The 18,731-nt window shown below is 40.3% G+C and overlaps 1 protein-coding gene across 3 annotated transcripts in view; it reads right to left on the bottom strand.

Moving 5' to 3' along the window:
• The window catches only part of abca1 (ATP binding cassette subfamily A member 1), a 160,444-nt gene that overhangs the window by 16,119 nt on the left and 125,594 nt on the right, over positions 1-18,731 (bottom strand). For all 3 annotated transcript variants that reach the window (XM_008103698.3, XM_016991135.2, XM_062971510.1), the window contains 16 exons: positions 16,898-17,118; positions 15,671-15,743; positions 14,241-14,443; positions 12,580-12,628; positions 11,825-11,935; positions 10,214-10,362; positions 9,091-9,215; positions 8,233-8,331; positions 7,315-7,504; positions 5,687-5,781; positions 4,806-4,838; positions 4,502-4,607; positions 3,826-3,900; positions 2,648-2,817; positions 1,257-1,434; positions 60-175 (listed from right to left, as the gene is read on the bottom strand). In XM_008103698.3, the coding sequence (XP_008101905.2) occupies positions 60-175; positions 1,257-1,434; positions 2,648-2,817; positions 3,826-3,900; positions 4,502-4,607; positions 4,806-4,838; positions 5,687-5,781; positions 7,315-7,504; positions 8,233-8,331; positions 9,091-9,215; positions 10,214-10,362; positions 11,825-11,935; positions 12,580-12,628; positions 14,241-14,443; positions 15,671-15,743; positions 16,898-17,118 (1,993 nt within the window). The remainder of the gene's footprint in view (positions 1-59; positions 176-1,256; positions 1,435-2,647; positions 2,818-3,825; positions 3,901-4,501; positions 4,608-4,805; positions 4,839-5,686; positions 5,782-7,314; positions 7,505-8,232; positions 8,332-9,090; positions 9,216-10,213; positions 10,363-11,824; positions 11,936-12,579; positions 12,629-14,240; positions 14,444-15,670; positions 15,744-16,897; positions 17,119-18,731) is intronic.

The following is an 18,731-nucleotide window of genomic DNA, read 5'->3' as shown; positions in this document are numbered from 1 at the left end:
GTTTCATTCCTACATCTTGACTGGTCTCCCAGCATTTGAACCAAGAGGGCCTTTCTTACCCATAAAGTAAGAGGAGAAGAGCCAACACTGGCAGGTTGGATGAGGACACATACGACTTCTGTTGGAAGCAGATGAAGATGATGATGACCAAGGTAGCTGGAACAACATAGTTGCACTAAAAGATGTAAAAAAGGAGAGGGTTGTCACCATAGCTTCATGTTAAGTAGTAAAGTTACTTGTCAGGTTATTTTCGTATTTTCAACGCAAGCAACTTTGAGTCAAGAAACATATACATCTGAGCTTTACTTCCATATGTACTTTCAATGTGACAAAAGCACTACAGTAGACAAAATTTGTTCTTGGCATAACAGAAATAGGTGGATCAATAGGAAAGGGAACCAAAACTTAATGACCCTGAAGTGTTCATACTGCCTCCTATCTTTGCTCCAAGAGGAGCTTGTACTCTTGAATCACCTTCTACTACTTCTGATCAGGACCTGCATTACCTTTTCAGCAAACTAGATTGTAATGGGAGGTAAAAGTTATGCATTTCAGCTACACTGATCTGTTAAGTTGATAGTAATAAACTTTGGACCACTTTATGTTTTGGATTTCAACTACCAGAAGCCACAGCTAGCATGGCCAATGGTCAAGGGTTCTGGGAAATGGAAATCCCCGAGCTTTAGCACAGAAGGTTAATCACCAACTGCAGGAATTTTTGCCAATTAAAAGGTTGACAATTTGAAGCCGGGGTCAGGGTGTGCTCCTGGCCTTTAGCCCAGCTTCTGCCTACCTAGCAGTTTGAAAGCAAAATGTGAGCAGATAAATAGGTACCGCTTAAAAGCGGGGAGGTATTAAGGAACCCATAAGGAAATGCCAGAAAATTGCTGGCAATTTGATCAAGGAGGAAGTTTATGAACAAAGCTCTTTGGTAGGGAGATGGAGCAACAGCACCCCCCCCCCCCCCCCAGCAGAAGCCTCCAAGATGCCGAAGATCTATGTACAATAGTCTGTTTTGTCATTGTATAACTGGCATTGAATGTTTGCCATATATGTGTGTTCTGTGATCTGCCCTGAGTCCCCTTTGGGGTGAGAAGAGCTGAATAGAAATACTGTAAATAAATAAATACATACATACATACATAAAATACAAAATATTTGGAGGATGAAAAGTTGAGAACTGTGTACTACAACACATGCTATTTCTCTGGTCAAGGTGGGGTGGGGGAGGAGACGGGCAACAAATCCAGTCTTACCATATCCCATACAAAGTTAGCCAGCCAGTAGATTACTGGTTTCACACCACTGATGAACTGCAGGTGTTTGGCCTTGCTGACTCGTTCTTGGATCAAGAAAACCACAAAGCTGGCTGGTACGAAGGACATGGCAAAGATGACGCAGATGGAGACCAAAACATCCACTGAGGTTGTCATCCTGAGAAAAGATATAGGCGACAAATTGCCATTAATACTGAAATACAGAAGTGCTTAGTTCAACAAGAAATCTGACTAGAAACACTAGTAAGGCGACCAAATTTATCTGGCATACATCTGATGGTCAGTGAAGTGTGATGGCTCAAATGTTAACTTGGAACTAGGAAGACCCATGTTCAAACTCTCAGTGACCTATAAAACTCACTGGGTGACTTTGGGTCAGACACATCCTCTCTCATCCTAGCCAATCATACATTACTGTGCAAATTAAATGGATGAGAAGGCAATCTTGAGCTATTGGGGGGTTTATCTTATACACATAATAAAAGTGAAAATGTGTATATGTGTATCTGGCATGGGTGTCTGCCTCTGGCCTCCACAAATAGCTTTAACCCAGAGTGTTGGAGAGGCACTGAATCCCTCTTTCCACTGACATTGCAGGTTACAGTGAGCCACATCCCAGGGTTCCTTTGTCTCTCAATTGATGTGAAATTTGCATGACCCCATCCACTACTTCTCCCTTAACCTTTCCTATTCTTTTTTATGGCACACAGCAACTGAACATGCTAGAAAGAGAGGTTTGGAGAGAATTCACCATGATTTAGAGGAGTTATAGGGACTGGGATGTATAGTTCACCTGCAATCTAAGAGTACTCTGAACCCTACCAACGATGGACTCGGAACTAACTTGGCACACAGACCCAACATGGCCAACTTTGCATGCTGGTGAGCTTTGGGGGTGATTGACCTTGAAATCTGGGAGTTATAATTCACCTGTATTCAGAAAACACTGAACCTAGCAGATGACGGATCTGGACTAAACTTGGCACACAGACCCAACATGGCCAACTGTGAATACTAGCGGAGTTTGGGGAAGACTGACCCAACATTTTTGGGAATTGTGGTTCACCCACATCCATATGCATTTTCTAACAGGAGCATTCATTAAAAAAACCAACAGGACAGACTAAGTTTTTTTTTCTAAGAAATAGCATAACATATGACCAGACTGGTGTTACCTAACACCCAAAAACAAACAAGGCCCCATTTCAAATAACCCAGGCACCACTGGATACCAAAGCTAGTAAGAAATAAATAAAATACATCTGTCTGGAGCTATAACAGAAGCAATTGCGGATTGCTCTCTTCTTTAATTTCGAGGACTACAGTCTTTCCCCATATTCCTGTTCCTTCCCTTCCTCCCCAGGACGTACAAGGCAACTTCGGAGAGCTGTTGCTTCGTCAAATTGAGAGGGTGGTTGTATGCCGTGATGCCATAGGCACTGGGATTCTCTCCATCTTGCAGATTGGCACGGAGGATGGCATTGTTCATCACGTTGAGAAAGGCACCCACAGCATGCCAGCCTTTGTTGTTGAACCATACCTGAAAAAAGGGACAAACTGGCATGAATAAGGCAGGAGAGATAGAAGTGCTCAGACCGGGACATCAAATTGTCTGAGACTGACCATTTCTTTTTTTAGCAAGCAAATTCAAAAATGTAATACAGAAGCTAGTAAAATACTGATGGACAAATGCTTCCACAAATCATTGTCCACTATCCTGACTTGGTTACTCAGTTGCCACAGGGAACTAATTGATCCTTCTTTGAGGTTCCTTCTTTGGGGGCTTTTAAGCAGAGGCTGGATGGCCATCTGTCGGGGGTGCTTTGAATAAGATTTTCCTGCTTCTTGCAGGGGGTTGGACTGGATGGCCCATGAGGTCTCTTCCAACTCTACGATTCTATGATTCTATGATCAAAGAATCAAAAGCACCAATGATCCTAAAGTACAAATCCATAGATAAGACTGTGTGCAGCATCTCTGTCACTGCACTGCATATTTACTCAGAAGCAAGCCCCACTATGCCTGACGGGACTTACTTCTTACTAAGTGTGATTACGATATACTGCTCTGGCCTTGTCTATCTCCAGTCAGCCACTGTTAAATAGATTTATTTCTGCTGTGCATCTTCCTTAGTGTTATGGGATCCTGATGCAGGAAAACTACATGTGTTTGTTGTTTTTGTTATTATTGTCATCATTATTATTATGTTTATTTATACCCAGCTTTTTCTCTACGAGGAGACGCAAAGAGCCTTAAATCAAAAGCATTTCAATACAATTTAAAATCTATAAATCTACAAACATTAAACCAGGATTAAAAATAATTGGTATTAAAAAATTCAGTTAAAAGCCATAAAACCTTTTTCATTCTCAGTGGAGATGGAGCATATCCCGATGAGAGAAACAACAGGCTCCTCTGAGATGATTCTCTTGGCTGTTACATTCAAAGTGTGCCTCCAAATTCAATTCCATAAAAAGGCTTCAGCTACCAAAACTATAAGACTTTACAACTTGAATCTGACTACATGAGCACAGCAAGAAAGTATTACCTTCACGTTATCTTTCGTGTCCATGCCTTTCATGAAGCTTGCCAGGCTGTTAAGGAAACGTTCTGCCGAACTGTCCTAAAAAAGAAAATAAAGTTGCAAATTGAAGCATGCCTGTTTGGCCACTTAGGTTGGATTTCCACTGCAATACATTCCAGGATCTGATCCCAGATTATCTGGCAGTGTAGACTCATATAATCCAATCCAGTGTAGACTCATAATCTAATCTGGCATCAAATCCTGGGATACAGGGCAGGGTAGATTCAGTCTTAAGCTATAATTTCGTATCAATATATCCAGTCCTAAACTCTGTTCGACTCAGTAGGACCTACTAGTGAACAGAAATATAGGACTGTCCTTTTATGAAATGTTGATTCTTTCTTACTGTACCTCTCCACCCACTACATTATGGAACAGCAAAGCAAGCCTTAATATACTGCCTAATAGGGGTGTGCAATTCAGGAAACCTCTGTGCTGTTATCAGTGCCCATTTTTCGGCTCCCCTCTGGTTCTGTTTTTAGGGAAATTTCCAAATTTGAAGCCCCCGCCACGCTCGTTTTCATACATTTGGTAGCTGAATCCCACAAATCCCTGGAATTCGGGACATCAGAACGATATTGTGCCTAACCAACTTGGCCTATATTATTTCCTCAAGAGAAGAGTTCTCTGCATTGCTTACCTTGGTGATTTCCAAGAGTTTCTTCACCTGCTGGATGGCCTCACTTACTTCTTCACGTCGAGGGAGCACAAGGGAGCTGCTGGCTCCCAAGGAAAAGCCACCATATCTATGAGCACATTAAAACCACTGTTATCTGAGAACGATTTTTGTTTATTGTTATTCTCTGAAATAGAGCAATGAGCTAACAATGGCAGCTAAGTTGAAAGGTACTATATAACTAACAGGTGTGACTACTGTCATTAGCAATGGATGGGATGCATAACAATAAAAGGACTCATAAAAGACAAATGAAAAGTATATTTACCTGAACTCATTCACTCTTATTTTATTCTTCAGGCTATTGGAAAAGAAGAGAAAGCAGCTCTTGTTAGTTTAGGTGTTCTGTCTACAAGAGACACCACAATGACAAAGACAATTGAAAATTGGTGCAGTTTTCAACAGAAAAGGGACTGTCATGTTATCGATACTCATATCAGCGATGTAACATATATTTGGCTTTTGGGATAGCATGGGAAATTTCAGTCCTGCAATGTTGATTAACCAAAGCTTTCACCATCATCTTCCTGCTCCAAAGAGCAAATTAGAGATGATGGCATTTCTGATTCAACAAGTCCTGCCTTACCTTGTGTAGACCAGTGGTTCTCAACCTGGGGTCCCCAGATGTTTTTGGCCTACAATTCCCAGAAACTCCAGCCAGTTTACCAGCTGTTAGGATTTCTGGGAGTTGAAGGCCAAAAACATCTGAAGACCCCAGGTTGAGAACCACTGGTGTAGAGCCTTTAGGAAGTAAGACTGTAAATGAAAATATGATCCTGCAGGTAATCTGGATGCAAACCACAAAGGTATAGCAAGATGCAGGATAGTGTAGTCATCTGAGTGCTGGACTACTACACTAGTAGACCAGGGACTGAATCTCTACTTGGCCATGGGGTCCTGGAACCAGTCACAAATACATACCAAGGGAATGTGAGATTTATCTGTTTTTAATTGAGTCAATTAAGTAATTTTAACTGAAACTCTTTCTTAAGTCAAAAATGATTGAATTACATTTTAACAATAATCTTTTATATAATTTCATATTTAGTCTATTTAGTCTATTTAATCTCACTGACTCTTTAGGACTGAATCTTTTCTCACCCATGTACCAACAATGAAGTGAGGTGTACTGGTAAGAAGATGAGGTACCTTTTCTCAATGATCTGAGCATATGTCTTCACAAGGTAATCGGAAATGTTGCGTCCAGTCAGGTTCTGAAGGATGTCAGTGGTGTTCTGTACTCTCTGTGGAGAGTTGGGAGAAGGAGAAGAGAAAAAGAAAAAAACTCAAAAGATAAGTCAAGGGAACAATTTGCCATGAAAAACCTGCAATTTGTAATTCACATAATCTAAAGCTATAAGGAAACCTAGCAGAATGTTATCAATGAACTACAGGAGAGCAATACTTGGCATATCATTGGGGGGAGGAGTAGAGAAGGACACTGTGATGTATTTGAAAAATGCACTTTAGCTGTACTTTGAAGAATCAGCTTGTTTGTAGACTCACTGAAGTAATAATAACAATAGCAGAAATTATTTAATAAGTTTGATTAAAAATTATCTAATTTTAGTGTAACAAAAATGCTACTACGCTACAAAGAGAAAGGCCACAAGGATCTCATTTATCATCATCTTCTTTCTGAGAGGTGGATGTGTTTTTAATTTTCAAAATATATACTAGTAAATATACATGATTTAGAAAACAGTGTATTTGAAGAATGTAGACAAAATGAGGAGATGCACAAAAAATTCATGAATGAAGGACAATACACACATGTATCAAAATAAATACAAATTGTCATGGAGGAAGAAAAATCTTGCAACCCAATATGGAACTTGGAAGGCACAAAAATGCTGGCGGGATTCTGAGACATGCAACAAAGCCAAACTGAGAGATTTATATACAGTAGAGTCTCACTTATCCAACGTTCTGGATTATCCAGCGCATTTTTGTAGTCAATGTTTTCAATACATCGTGATATTTTTGGTGCTAAATTCGTAAACACAGTAATTACTACATAGCATTACTGCATATTGAAATACTTTTTCTGTCAAATTTGTTGTATAACATGATGTTTTGGTGCTTAATTTGTAAAATCATAACCTAATTTGATGTTTAATAGGCTTTTCCTTAATGCCTCCTTATTATCCAACATATTCGCTTATCCAACATTCTGCCGGCCCGTTTATGTTGGATAACTGAGACTCTACTGTATCTCTTTTCCCAGCATCCTTGACATGAACCAATCTAACTGAGCCACTGGTTGCACAATGGGTTAAACCCTAGTGCTGGCAGGACTGCCGACCCACAGGTCTGCGGTTTCAATCTGGGGAGATTGGGTGAGCTCCCTCTGTCAGCTCCAGCTCCCCATGTGGGGACATGAGTGAAGCCTCCCACAAGAATAGTAAAACATCAAACATCTGGGTATCCCTTGGGCAACATCCTTGCAGATGGCAAATTCTCTCACACCAGAAGCGACTTGCAGTTTCTCAAGTTGCTCCTGACACAAAAAAGCCCCAATCTGACTGGGGATTCCTAGCTCTAAGCTACACTCTCTAGTTTAAACATCTCTCTCTTTTGTATATATCATTATCTGTTACAGTCTGAAGTGCAAATGTGTGTTATATTTCAATCCCATCATCTACACATTTTACTTTATTTTATTCTTCTCTTTAATTTATATATCTGTGTACGAGCCAATGGGATTGCTTGACTCGCTTTGTAAGTGTAGGCAAAAAGTCAACCCAATGGGTTAATGTAACCCAAGTCTCCTATACCTGTGGAGGAGGCAGGCCGCCAGCCCCTGCAGGACACAAAGGTAGTATCTTCTTGATCGTCTCACTGCTGCATATACAACAGGGGGAGGGGTTCTCCATTGTCCAGTTGTCTTTCTGCAAGATTTCCATGACTGTCTTAGGAACAGAAGCAGTGGTCCAATCCTCTTCCCCCACAGAGCAAGGAGTATCTCTGCATAAACAGAATGCAACAAAGACAACGCCAAAGGAGCAACTTTAGTAATCATATTGGCAATATGAAGGCATATCACATCTCAATACTACCATATAGATGTGAACAATAAGGTCATTCAGCCTATTGCATAGGCAACAACTTGCAAACAAACAAACCCGAAAGCAAAACAGATACCTTTAATGAAAGGGCAAGTGATACACCTAACATATAAACCTAACATATGGAGTCCTCTTCCAACTTGCAGTATGTTGCTTGAAAAAGTTGCAAGCTGAGATGTTTATGAGTCACATTCTGAAGTAAATATCATTCTCTCAATCTCTTGCAGAATTGTGTCCTATGCAGAACCTTACCAATAGCACCATGTAACAATTTTTTTAAAAAAAAATCTGTTCCTGGTTTGAAAGTGTTATTTTCTGTTTAATCATGTGGTACTTACTTTGAATGTAGTTGTTATACTCCCAAAATTTCGTTTTTGTGGCTGCCACGAACTATGTTGAATTGGTTGAGACTCTTATGCGATATTCATTGAAAAATTATACCAAAATGTGCTGCAGGATGTCACGCAAAAACAATTTTTTTGCAGTTTAATAAACCTTTTCTGGGTTTTTATGATGGACTCAATTAGGAAATGAACTTTATAACCCAGGAACAAAAATAGTGTTACATAGTTTAATTTCTAAGCTTTCCAGAGAAACCAGAACGCAGCATGTCAATGTTCTACTTACTCAATAGAGTATCCTTTCATGCAGCGAGTTCCAAAACCAGGTTTGCTGAGGAGAGCATCCAAAAGCTTCTGAGTTCCAGTGTCTTCTGGAGCATCATTGCTATGGATACATTATTTAGAAAGACACCATCAGAATCTTGAGTAAGCATGAATGCTGAGATAATGGTAAGATATCAGTGCAGAGGGACAGGGATGTGTTCAGGGAAATGAAGCCATTTGGCTCAAGCAGGAGTATGCATGCATGTGACCCTGCTATTGGCCGATCCCTTCAACACCACACACCCTTGAATGGATTTCTTCCTCAAATTCAACTCAGAAGCCAAATTAAATTCCCATCACACATATATCAGTATTATGCACCTGCAGTCCCCATGCTCCCAGCCCTATAGATTTGCCATGCCTTCACGTGTCCCCAGCACTTACATATGACACTCTACCCCCTGACTATAGGTAGTAAAGGTTTTCCCCTGACATTAAGTCTGGTCGTGTCTGACTCTGGGGGTTGGTGCTCATCTCCATTTCTAAGCTGAAGAGCCGGCACTGTCCGTAGACTCCTCCTAAGTCATGTGGCTGGCATGATTGCGTGGAGCGCCGATACCTTCCCGCTGGAGCGATGCCTATTGAGCTACTCACATTTGCATGTTTTCGAACTGCTAGGTTGGCAGAAGCTGGGGCTAACAGCGGGAACCCACCCCGATCCCTGGATTCGAACCGCTGACCTTTCGGTTGGCAAGTTCAGCAGCTCAGCGTTTTAACCCACTGCGACACCGGAGGCCGACCCTCTGACTATACCATACCCTTAAATATTATCTCTGTTTTCTCTTAAATATTATCTCTGTTTTCTCAGTTTATTAAGTACCTGATAAATGTATATTGTTCATCATACATCCATGGCTGCAATTCCAGGCTCGGATATTTACCAAAGGGAGGCACAATCAAACTGAACAGGAGAGCAATGCAAACAAAGACAGCTGGGAGCACAATCTGAAATCAGAGAGGAAGGAAAGAAGAGGTCTCTACAAATGTTTTGAGAAAGAGCAATGTTTCCTCCCTCACCTGCCTATGTAAACAGGAACACTGTCAGTTCCCACCACTACTAAAATCAGGATACCAAACACTCAAATGGAATTGTTCATTATACAGCACTGCCCTCCAGTGGAAATATGTTCCTTGTCAATAATAATAATAAAAACACGCCATAAAAAAGCAAGAGATTGGATCATTTTGGGCTGCAAGAACTGGTCCTTATGGGTGACCTTAATCCCAAGTGCACTGGAGGTCAACTGAACAAACAAGACGGACGAAAGCACCAGAATTCACTCAGCCTTCAAATTCTGAAAGCAGGGTAAAGGTAAAGGTTTTCCCCTGACATTAAGTCCAGTTGTGTTTGACTCTGGGGGTTGGTGCTCATCTCTATTTGTAAGCCGAAGGTGTCTGTAGACACCTCCTAGGTCATGTGGCCAGCATGACTGCATGGAACGCTGTTATCTTCCCACCTGAGCGGTACCTATGGATCTACTCGTATTTACATGTTTTCGAACTGCTAGGTTGGCAGAAGCTAGGGCTAATAGTGGAAGCTCACTCTGCTCCCCGGATCTGAACCACCAACCTTTCGATCAGCAAGTACAGCAGGTTAGCAGTTTAATCTGTTGCACCACGGGGGGCTCTCTGAAAGCAGGGAAAGCAGGATATTGACAATAAATTAACTATCAATATCTGCAATGTATGTGTTCAATTTTCCTAAACCCGATGTGGCTCCAAACTCTCAGGGAATGCTGAGATGACCAGAATTTGAACATTGAGATTTCCACCACTGTTACTGCAGTTGCTGCTGAAATCCATGAGGGACTATAATACAGCATAGTGCCAGGGCTTTCCCTGTACCAGAGTCAGGACAGGCTTATAGTAGCGTACTAATGAACGAGAAACAGAACTAGCTTTTGAGAACACAACTACTGTTTGCAGATGATGCACCATCTCACCTGAGCGAAAAACCCTTTTCTGCTGCGCCTGGCAATAAGAAGTCTCTTCCAGAGCAAGGCTACAAACTGCTGCTGGGTCAGCTTCCAGCCCTTCACTTGGGTGGATCCTTTGCCGTCCATCCCACTCAGCAGGTCGGTCTCTCGGGATTCTATAGGAAAAGAGTTGCACTTTGTGAGATACTCAGCCCTCTCGCCTAAGACAAGTATTCTCTCTTTGGTAGGATATACTTCCTTGTTTGATGTATTTCAGCAAATGAGAGAAATAATGTGATCTGTCTAGCACAGTGGTTCTCAACCTGTGGTCCCCAGGTGTTTTGGCCTACAACTCCCAGAAATCCCAGCCAGTTTACCAGCTGTTAGGATTTCTGGGAGTTGAGGACCAAAAACATCTGGGGACCCCAGGTTGAGAACCACTGGTCTAGCAGGACGACATTTATTGTATCTTCAAACGATTAGTCTTGTAGTCTTGCAAACTTCAGGCTACAGAGTTATGCTTACTCCCTACCTTGCTTTGGTGTATATAAGATGAAAAAGAAGGAAGCAATGCAAGAACATGGGTGATAGTTTGAACACGCTTGTCTACATTGATTGATCTTGATGCCCAGCTATAATTGGATAGTGGCCTTCCCCAAGCCTTTCTGCCATACACAATAAATGGGTAGGAAAGAACTAGGCAGGCACTTCTGGTACTTCCATTAAGAGCTTTCATTGTGCCATTGCCCTGTTTTCTTCACAGGATTTTTGTAGAAGTGATCTTCAAGTCATCATTATTTTGTCTTTCTCTCCAAATTCTCCCAAATTTTTAATTTCCATATAAATGATGGAACAACTGCATGGACTTTTGACTGCAAATACCAATGGGTTTCCGTTACAAACCAGCCCAATGTGCAGCTATTTTATCCTTTTCTCCTTTATGGGGAAAAGATGAAAGTGATGGGGAAATGTGTGAAAATTATAAATGGAAAACAATGATTTTTAAAACACTTTCCCTTCCTTACTGAAAAAGGTAAGGCAAAATTTAAAATAAAAGATTGCACATGGAAGCACCTTAGAAGACCCATCCTCGAATCCCAACACAGTGTTTGCTTCTGTGCAAAGATTCTGGGGAGAGAGAAGGGTTGGCTTTCCAGCATAAATAAAGCAAGAGACCTTTTTCTCCTACTTGTTAATATATGGAGAAGCCGAAGGAAGGACATCTCATGTCATAGTGGTCAAAGGAGAATCACATATTACAGTGGTAGCCTGCATTTCTTCAACATTCAACTAGATGTGATAAACATCCAGGAATAATGCTTTGAGAATTGCTCCTTATCACAGCTAGAGTGCATTACTATTTGCTGGTTCACTGGACGACTCACAGTTGAATGTGTGGAATTCATTAAGAAGCTTAAAATATGAGGGGAAAGAGAAATATTGGCTTGTTGATCTCTTCTGGCCCATTCACACATGTAATTCTCCACTGTGAAGCATGGGTCTTCAAAGGATGTCTACATGAGTTCATATCAGCACTTAACCAGCAACTATATTCAGTTTTCAAACATAAAATACTTTTTACTATCATTATTCAGTGACGATGAACATTTATAAACATATATCTCTTTCCTCTTTTACCTGGATCTATGTCAGAATCATTGGTGTCAAAAGCATCATCTTCTGTGAAAGGACGAAGACAGCTTTGCCTGTCTCCAAAGACACGGCTTCTTCGAGCAGGTAATGTGCCATCTAAAAAAGAAACCTCCAATTAGATGATACAGTTTTATCACATATTATTGCAATTATTTATACCCCACCTTGTCTGGGATTCAAGATTACTTATTGCTATTGATATGGCTATTGTCATAAATGTTGTATTTTATCTGTTTTATGGCACTATTATATACTGTTTTGCAAGCTGCCCCGAGTCCCTTCTGTGATTTGGTGGTGAGTTATAAATAAAGCTATTATTATCATCATCATTATTATTATTATTACTATTATTATTATTATTTCATAAGGTTAGCAGAGACACAGATGTAATATTCATACTATACAAACAACTAACAAAAGCAAGATAATTAAAAACCCCAAAAAAGGATGTGGCCTTAACCCAAATGGAAGTCATAACACTCCAAGGTTGTAAACTAGCAAGACCCCCACATCAGAGACACGTTTTTGAAGCTATTGTCAATCCTATCCTATGGATTGTACCTGGACTTGGGGTGTTTCCTGTGAAAAATGGCTTCACACAGCATGACCACCATGTATTAAGTGCTTGCCACATTGAAGTAGCTTTTTGACAGTTTTTATGAAAGGGTCCATAACATCTGGAACCAAAATGGCACAGAATGATGTCCCATAAAATTAGATGTGATGACATTGTGTTTTACCTGAGGTCTCTGCATCCACACCATTGTCTTCGGCCACTTTCAGAAATATCTGAAAGACAAAAATATTGAAATAACAATAAGCAACTTTGTACAAAAATTACACTGCAGCGCATCAGACCCTTAACTAGTGCCTTTCAGACATGTTTATCTATAGCGCCCATGATCCCCAGTCAGAAGACTTCTTAGCATATGCAAAAGAACACAGAATTCATGGCTCATCCAAAATGCATGGACAGAGTTGTGTTGTCAGTTTATATAGTCAGCAAAGTTAAGTGACAAAATTTCTCCTAGACTTGGCACTAACACTGCAGGCAGAATAATCCAAACCTGTTTGTGATCTGTCATGAAAAGGTATGTTAAAAAAGAACACACACTAATGTTGATGTTGCCATGGCTTGGTTAATTCCTGCCTTGAATAAAGTCAGGTTTGGCATTGAAAAAAATAATTTGAAATCATTTGCATATATTTCAAAAAGTCATTTACATTTCTCTTGTTGCAAACCGCTTTCAATCTCATTTGAATGGGAAAAGATATACAGAAATGAAAAGCTAACGAATAACAGAATCTTCTGAATATTTATAAAGTATTAGAGTCTTAAAAATGTATGACAATGAAAGAATTTCAATTATAATGTATTAAGGGAAATGATTTACAAGACATTCATTCCAGGAAGATTTTCCTCCCCCTCTGTGTTCAAGGTTGTTTGTTTACATGAGAAAATTTTGCCTCTGTCTGTGAGATATACTTGGGGTGAATGGAAGATGATGGGTAGACCCATGCCAAAGTACATGGATGCCAAATTAGTCAATTCCAATCCCAGGAATCTTTAGAAAGTGCTGTGAAGAAATTGAGGCAGACAACAGGATCCATAGATCAGTGGCTCTCAACCTATGGGTCCCCAGATGTTTTGGCCTTCAACTCCCAGAAATCCTAACAGCTGGTAAACTGGCTGGGATTTCTGGGAGTTGTAGGCCAAAACAACTGAGGACCCACAGGGTGAGAACCACTGACTTAGATGAAACAAAGGTCTCACAAGATAGAAGGCAGCTTCCTATGAGAAGAACCCAAAGATATGTGGGCTCATATAAAGTGAGATTCCCTTTCTCTTCATGGCACCTGCTCCATAGAGCCCTTGCTTTAGAAGGTTCCCCAACACTGAAGACCAGGCCTACAGAAGGGGAATCAAATGGACTCTGTATTATGCAGCCCTACATGCCTAACATCACGAATAGCAGCCTAGTGTGGAACTTCATAACATCAGCTTACTATGGGAAAACTTAGGGAAAACGTTTACCACTTGATGCTTGACTTTATCAGATGGCTGGCAGCGATGCCGACAGAGATGAACTTGGTTAAAAAACCCTCAGTATCTTACAAAGACTGCAATTGAGTACTCTACAACTGGACCCACATGTGCAATGGGGACATCTGAGTTTCCACCCCTCAAACCAATTTGTACACAATTATCAGTGTATAAGGCAATGATGTTATCTGCCAGAGTTATGGCTAAAAAAAGAGCCACAGGCGCACAGTTCCATGGAAAATGTCAATGCCAAAAAGAACACAAACCCACAACTTGTGAGCTGTGTCTAAACATGCAGAAACAACATGCTTCCAGATCTGCCTCTGCTCAATCCATTAAAAAGTGTGGTTGGCATACCTCCTCCAGAGTAGTCTCAGAAATGCCATAGCTGGAAATTCTCAGGTCGGAGAGGCGGTCATCAATCTCATGAAACAGCTCCACAAAAGCTCCCTCTCTAGCAGCTTCATAGGGCAAAACATAGGTTAGCTCATGTCCGATGTCCTCTACCAACCGTGCTTCTGGGACGTGCTTCATTATGAGATTAGAAATGGCTGATACATCTGGAAAAATCAAGGAACCAAGTTACGTTCAGGTGTCTCTCCTCTTGGTGCTTATTCTGCATTATTCCAACCAACACAGGACAGTGAGACTGGAATCTTATTGGTTAATTCCAACTAGAATAATCAACAAGTGGGTAAACGGATTCAATAGGTATAATCTAACCAACATAGGGATTTAGGTCTAATTATTGATTATCTGAGATATATATGCAATTGGGGGAGCGCTTATTTCTCACCCAATATGCCAAAATAAAACAGGGACTGTTAATTTATTTCAGAGTAACTTAGAAAACAAGTGCTAGATAAAACAGCCCAATCAAAAATACATTTTATTTTTTGGTGTCTTGGTTTTTACACCTGTTCCTAGGGATCTTTGGGGTGCTGATTCAGAAAATTGCATTGGATAGACCTCATCGGCTCTAGTTTCTTAGTTATGGTTACCATGATTTTCTATGGGTGAGCAAAAAAATATTGGTATATAGCATATGTTCTGTACCTCATAAAGTAGAGCTGATAGAAACTGTTGCCATTTTTGGAATCAGCAGGTCAAATATACCCAGAAACAGGTTTTACATTTGAGTCACCAAAATGTGTGTTGGCTAATGAATTTTACTTTTGTGCAAAGGGAATGATTATTTCCACCGATCAAAGACTTCTAACCCAATGAACATTATCAGAACAGGAGGAGTTATTTTTGTCAATTTGCCTTAGCATTCAAGATTTTAATACAGCCTCCATCCCAATAAGAATTTGCTTTGGAGTATTGGGGGACCTTTGGAATAGTAGAAAGCACAATACAGAAGGAAAAACATGAAAACTCCCTTCCTCTTTTGGTGACTTAGAGCATTTTGATGGAAGTCCACCTAAGGCAGTGGGTCTCAACCTGGGGTCCCCAGGTGTTTTGGGCCTCCAACTCCCAGAAATCCCAGCCAGTTTACCAGCTGTTAGGATTTCTGGGAGTTGAAGACCAAAAACATCTGGGGACCCCAGGTTGAGAACAACTGACTTAAGGGATGACAAAGATGACAGAAGCAAATGCTACATTCCACCCAACATTTTCAAACCAAAGCATGCGTTTATCAACATTGCTTGATCAGCAGTAGCTAGAAGAGAGCATAATTCCTGGAGGGCAAATTACCCAACAACACTATCAAACCTGATGATAGCTCACAAGTCCTGTTACATAAACTACACACACAGCAGCATAATTTGTTTTTAAGCCATTACCTATTGTCAGGGTGTCACTTTCATGATCGCTGCCAAGCCCAGCATCAGAGCTACTCTGAGAGACGCTGTCATCCTAGTTACCAAAAAAAAGAATGATCCAGTTACTTCCAAAATGAACACAGACAGGAGAAGAATAGGAAAACCACAGCCTACAGTTTCTATTTTACAAAGTAGGAAAGAGAAAAGAAAGACAACAAAATTTAAAGTATTCTGCGATATTACTAAGATTCAGAATTTGTCTTGAACACAGGGGTAAAGTATATGGTTGAAAAGCTGGGCTGTTTATTTTTTTAAAAAAAATCCATGCAGATCTTTTCTTTGCCCAGACTGGTTGCCACATGTGATGGATGCAGAGTGCAGAAATGCTACTTTCTGAATGACAACTGTTAGGCACCCATCCCTGGCAATTTTAGGAATCCAAAAAGTAGCCCCCAAAGTAATCTTTTCCAGTTTCTGAATGAATCTGGCATAGCCATTCAATCCCACCTTTCACTGAACACAGAACGTAACTTCTTACATCCTAATCTCTGCTTTCAAGAATGATCATCAGCTAAGCAAGTTCTTATGCAGCTCTAGTTTTAGACTTTGGAAGACCATAACAACAACAACAACTACTACTACTACTACTACTACTACTACTACTTTATTCTTATAACCTGTCTCCATCTCCCCAAAGGGACTCAGGGTGGCTTATGTGGGGACCAAGCCCGAAAAACAAGATATAAAATAAAACGCATAACAACAGTATAATTAAGCAATTAAAACACAGAATAAAAGCATCATAAAATCCATCAATAAGCATCAAAAGATCAAAAGTGGGATAATAAATTGCAAGGGAAGGGCAGGGCTTGGGCATAGATAGGAAGGAGGGGTTAGTGAGGCAATGCAGAAGACTTATAGTAGCACCATATATCGCCAAAGGAATTCCATGGCCAACAGTGCATCTACACTATAGAAAGAATGCAGTTTGACGACACTTTCATAGTTTTGGCTCAATGCTATAGAAGGACAGGAGTTATAGTTTTACAAGGGGGAAAGTAATACCATGCAATAAAAATGTATGAGCTTCAAATCGGAGTTTATGACTGATTTATGAATTGTGCTATTAATATTCTCATTCTAACTATGGCCTATAGGTTGAGGACACCAAACCTGAGGAGGCCCAATAACCCCCAAAATTAACTTGTAATGAAAATTGAAAATAAACCATACAGAGTTTTGTGGTACCTTTTTCAAGTAAGAGACAGTGCTGCTGCTGTTTCTGCAAGAACTCAGGGAGGAATCCACATCCTTCTTGACTAATGTCAAATAGTAGCCTGTACCCAGCTGGTTTTTCAGGAACAGAGAGGAGCCAACACAGCAGAGTTTGCCATGGGAGATGATGGCAATTCGGTCTCCAAGGATATCTGCCTCATCCATGTGGTGTGTAGACAGAATGATTGTGCGGCCTGAAAATCAATTTTAAAAAACCCATAAATCAAGTACATGTGGACAGAGTAGCAATTCTATGCCCATATGTATTCCCTAGCAGGGCAAATGACAGCTTAAGGAGGTATGATTTTATATTGTTGTTACTGCTGTTGTTCTATGTCTTCAAGTTGTTTCCAACATATGGTAATCCTATTAAGTTTAATGAAGGATATGGTGACCAAGGCTGGATCAACACTGCCTTATATCCCAGGATCTGATCCCACATTATCTGCTTTGAACTTGATCATTATAAGTCTACACCAGTGGTTCTCCACCTGGGGTTTCCAGATGTTTTGGTCTACAACTCCCAGAAATCCCAGCCAGTTTACCAGCTGTTAGGATTTCTGGGAGTTGAAGTCCAAAAATATCTGGGGGCCCCAGGTTGAGAACCAATATTCTACACTGTTAGATAATCTGGGATAAACAGATGATAATCTGGGATCAGATCCTGGAATATAGGGCAGTGTAGATCCAGCCTAAGATAGGAAGACATTTGACTCTTTAGCCAACTTTAGCATTGCTGTCAATAGGAAACACATGATCTGATAGTGATTTTTTCCCCTCAACAAAACAGTTTCATTTCTGGCCATATTTTGTTTTAATCCTTCATCCAGATGTCAGTTTAGCCAGAAGGAAAATGTGTACCATTGGCCAGGGTTTTAAAAAGACATTTCTTTCATGCTGGAACATAATAAAAAAACTGGACAACTCTCCTAGATTCTTTGCCAAATTTCTCTTATTTCATCTGTGGTTTTCTAATAACATATACATAAACTAACATGGTGAAATCCAAGATGCGATAAAAGTCTGATAGCAAATATGCAGAAATCCTTGTTCTCATCTGGCCTTTAACCCTTCATATGATGAATGATAAAATATGGCCACAGCTGCAAGTACTGAAACTATGTGCCTAATGAAGGCAGCGGTTCTCTAAGTTACTGCAATAGATGTAAGGAAAGATTCATAACCCCAACGCTCAGGCGCTTTTGATACTGCCATATAATCCAGTTCAAAGCAGATAACCTGGATTTTATATGGCAGTGTAAAAGAGGCCCCACACAAATATTAAAAGGTTATTTTGTTTTAAGACTGTGATGGGGCAAGGAGTGAAATTTAAGATTGACCAGTAATAAAACAAACATCCCAAGTTCAGAATTAAGTGGAACTCAAGGGCAGTGGAAACCTCAGCCTTAGGATCTTGGAAGACCAGGAGGGACAGAGCAGGTCCAATGATCCATGAGGCAGCTTTGAATGTGTTTTTCTCCTCTTGTATAGAAAGCATATGGCATACATAGTTCAGAGAACTCCTTCAATTACAATAGTAAAGGGTAACTGGTTATTGTAGATGCACAAATATCATCACCATCTTCTTATCATAATTTCCAGTTTTCACTTCTGCATCTCACTGATGCACACAGAGAAAGCAAAGAAAAATATTCCAATAGTAAATCTTTAGAAAGGTAATGTTTTTCAGGCTCTGCAGGAAATCAGACCAATGATGTTTATACCGACTTGCAGTTCTCCAGGGTTTGAGACACAAGTCATTCCCTGCCCTATTTGGAAATACTAGGTGCCCTATACACTGAAGAAC

This window comes from Anolis carolinensis, chromosome 2 (genome assembly GCF_035594765.1).
Source record: "Anolis carolinensis isolate JA03-04 chromosome 2, rAnoCar3.1.pri, whole genome shotgun sequence".
Taxonomy (NCBI): domain Eukaryota; kingdom Metazoa; phylum Chordata; class Lepidosauria; order Squamata; family Dactyloidae; genus Anolis; species Anolis carolinensis.
The sequence above is the reverse complement of the archived record's forward strand: the minus strand, read 5'-3'. Positions and strand labels throughout refer to the sequence as shown.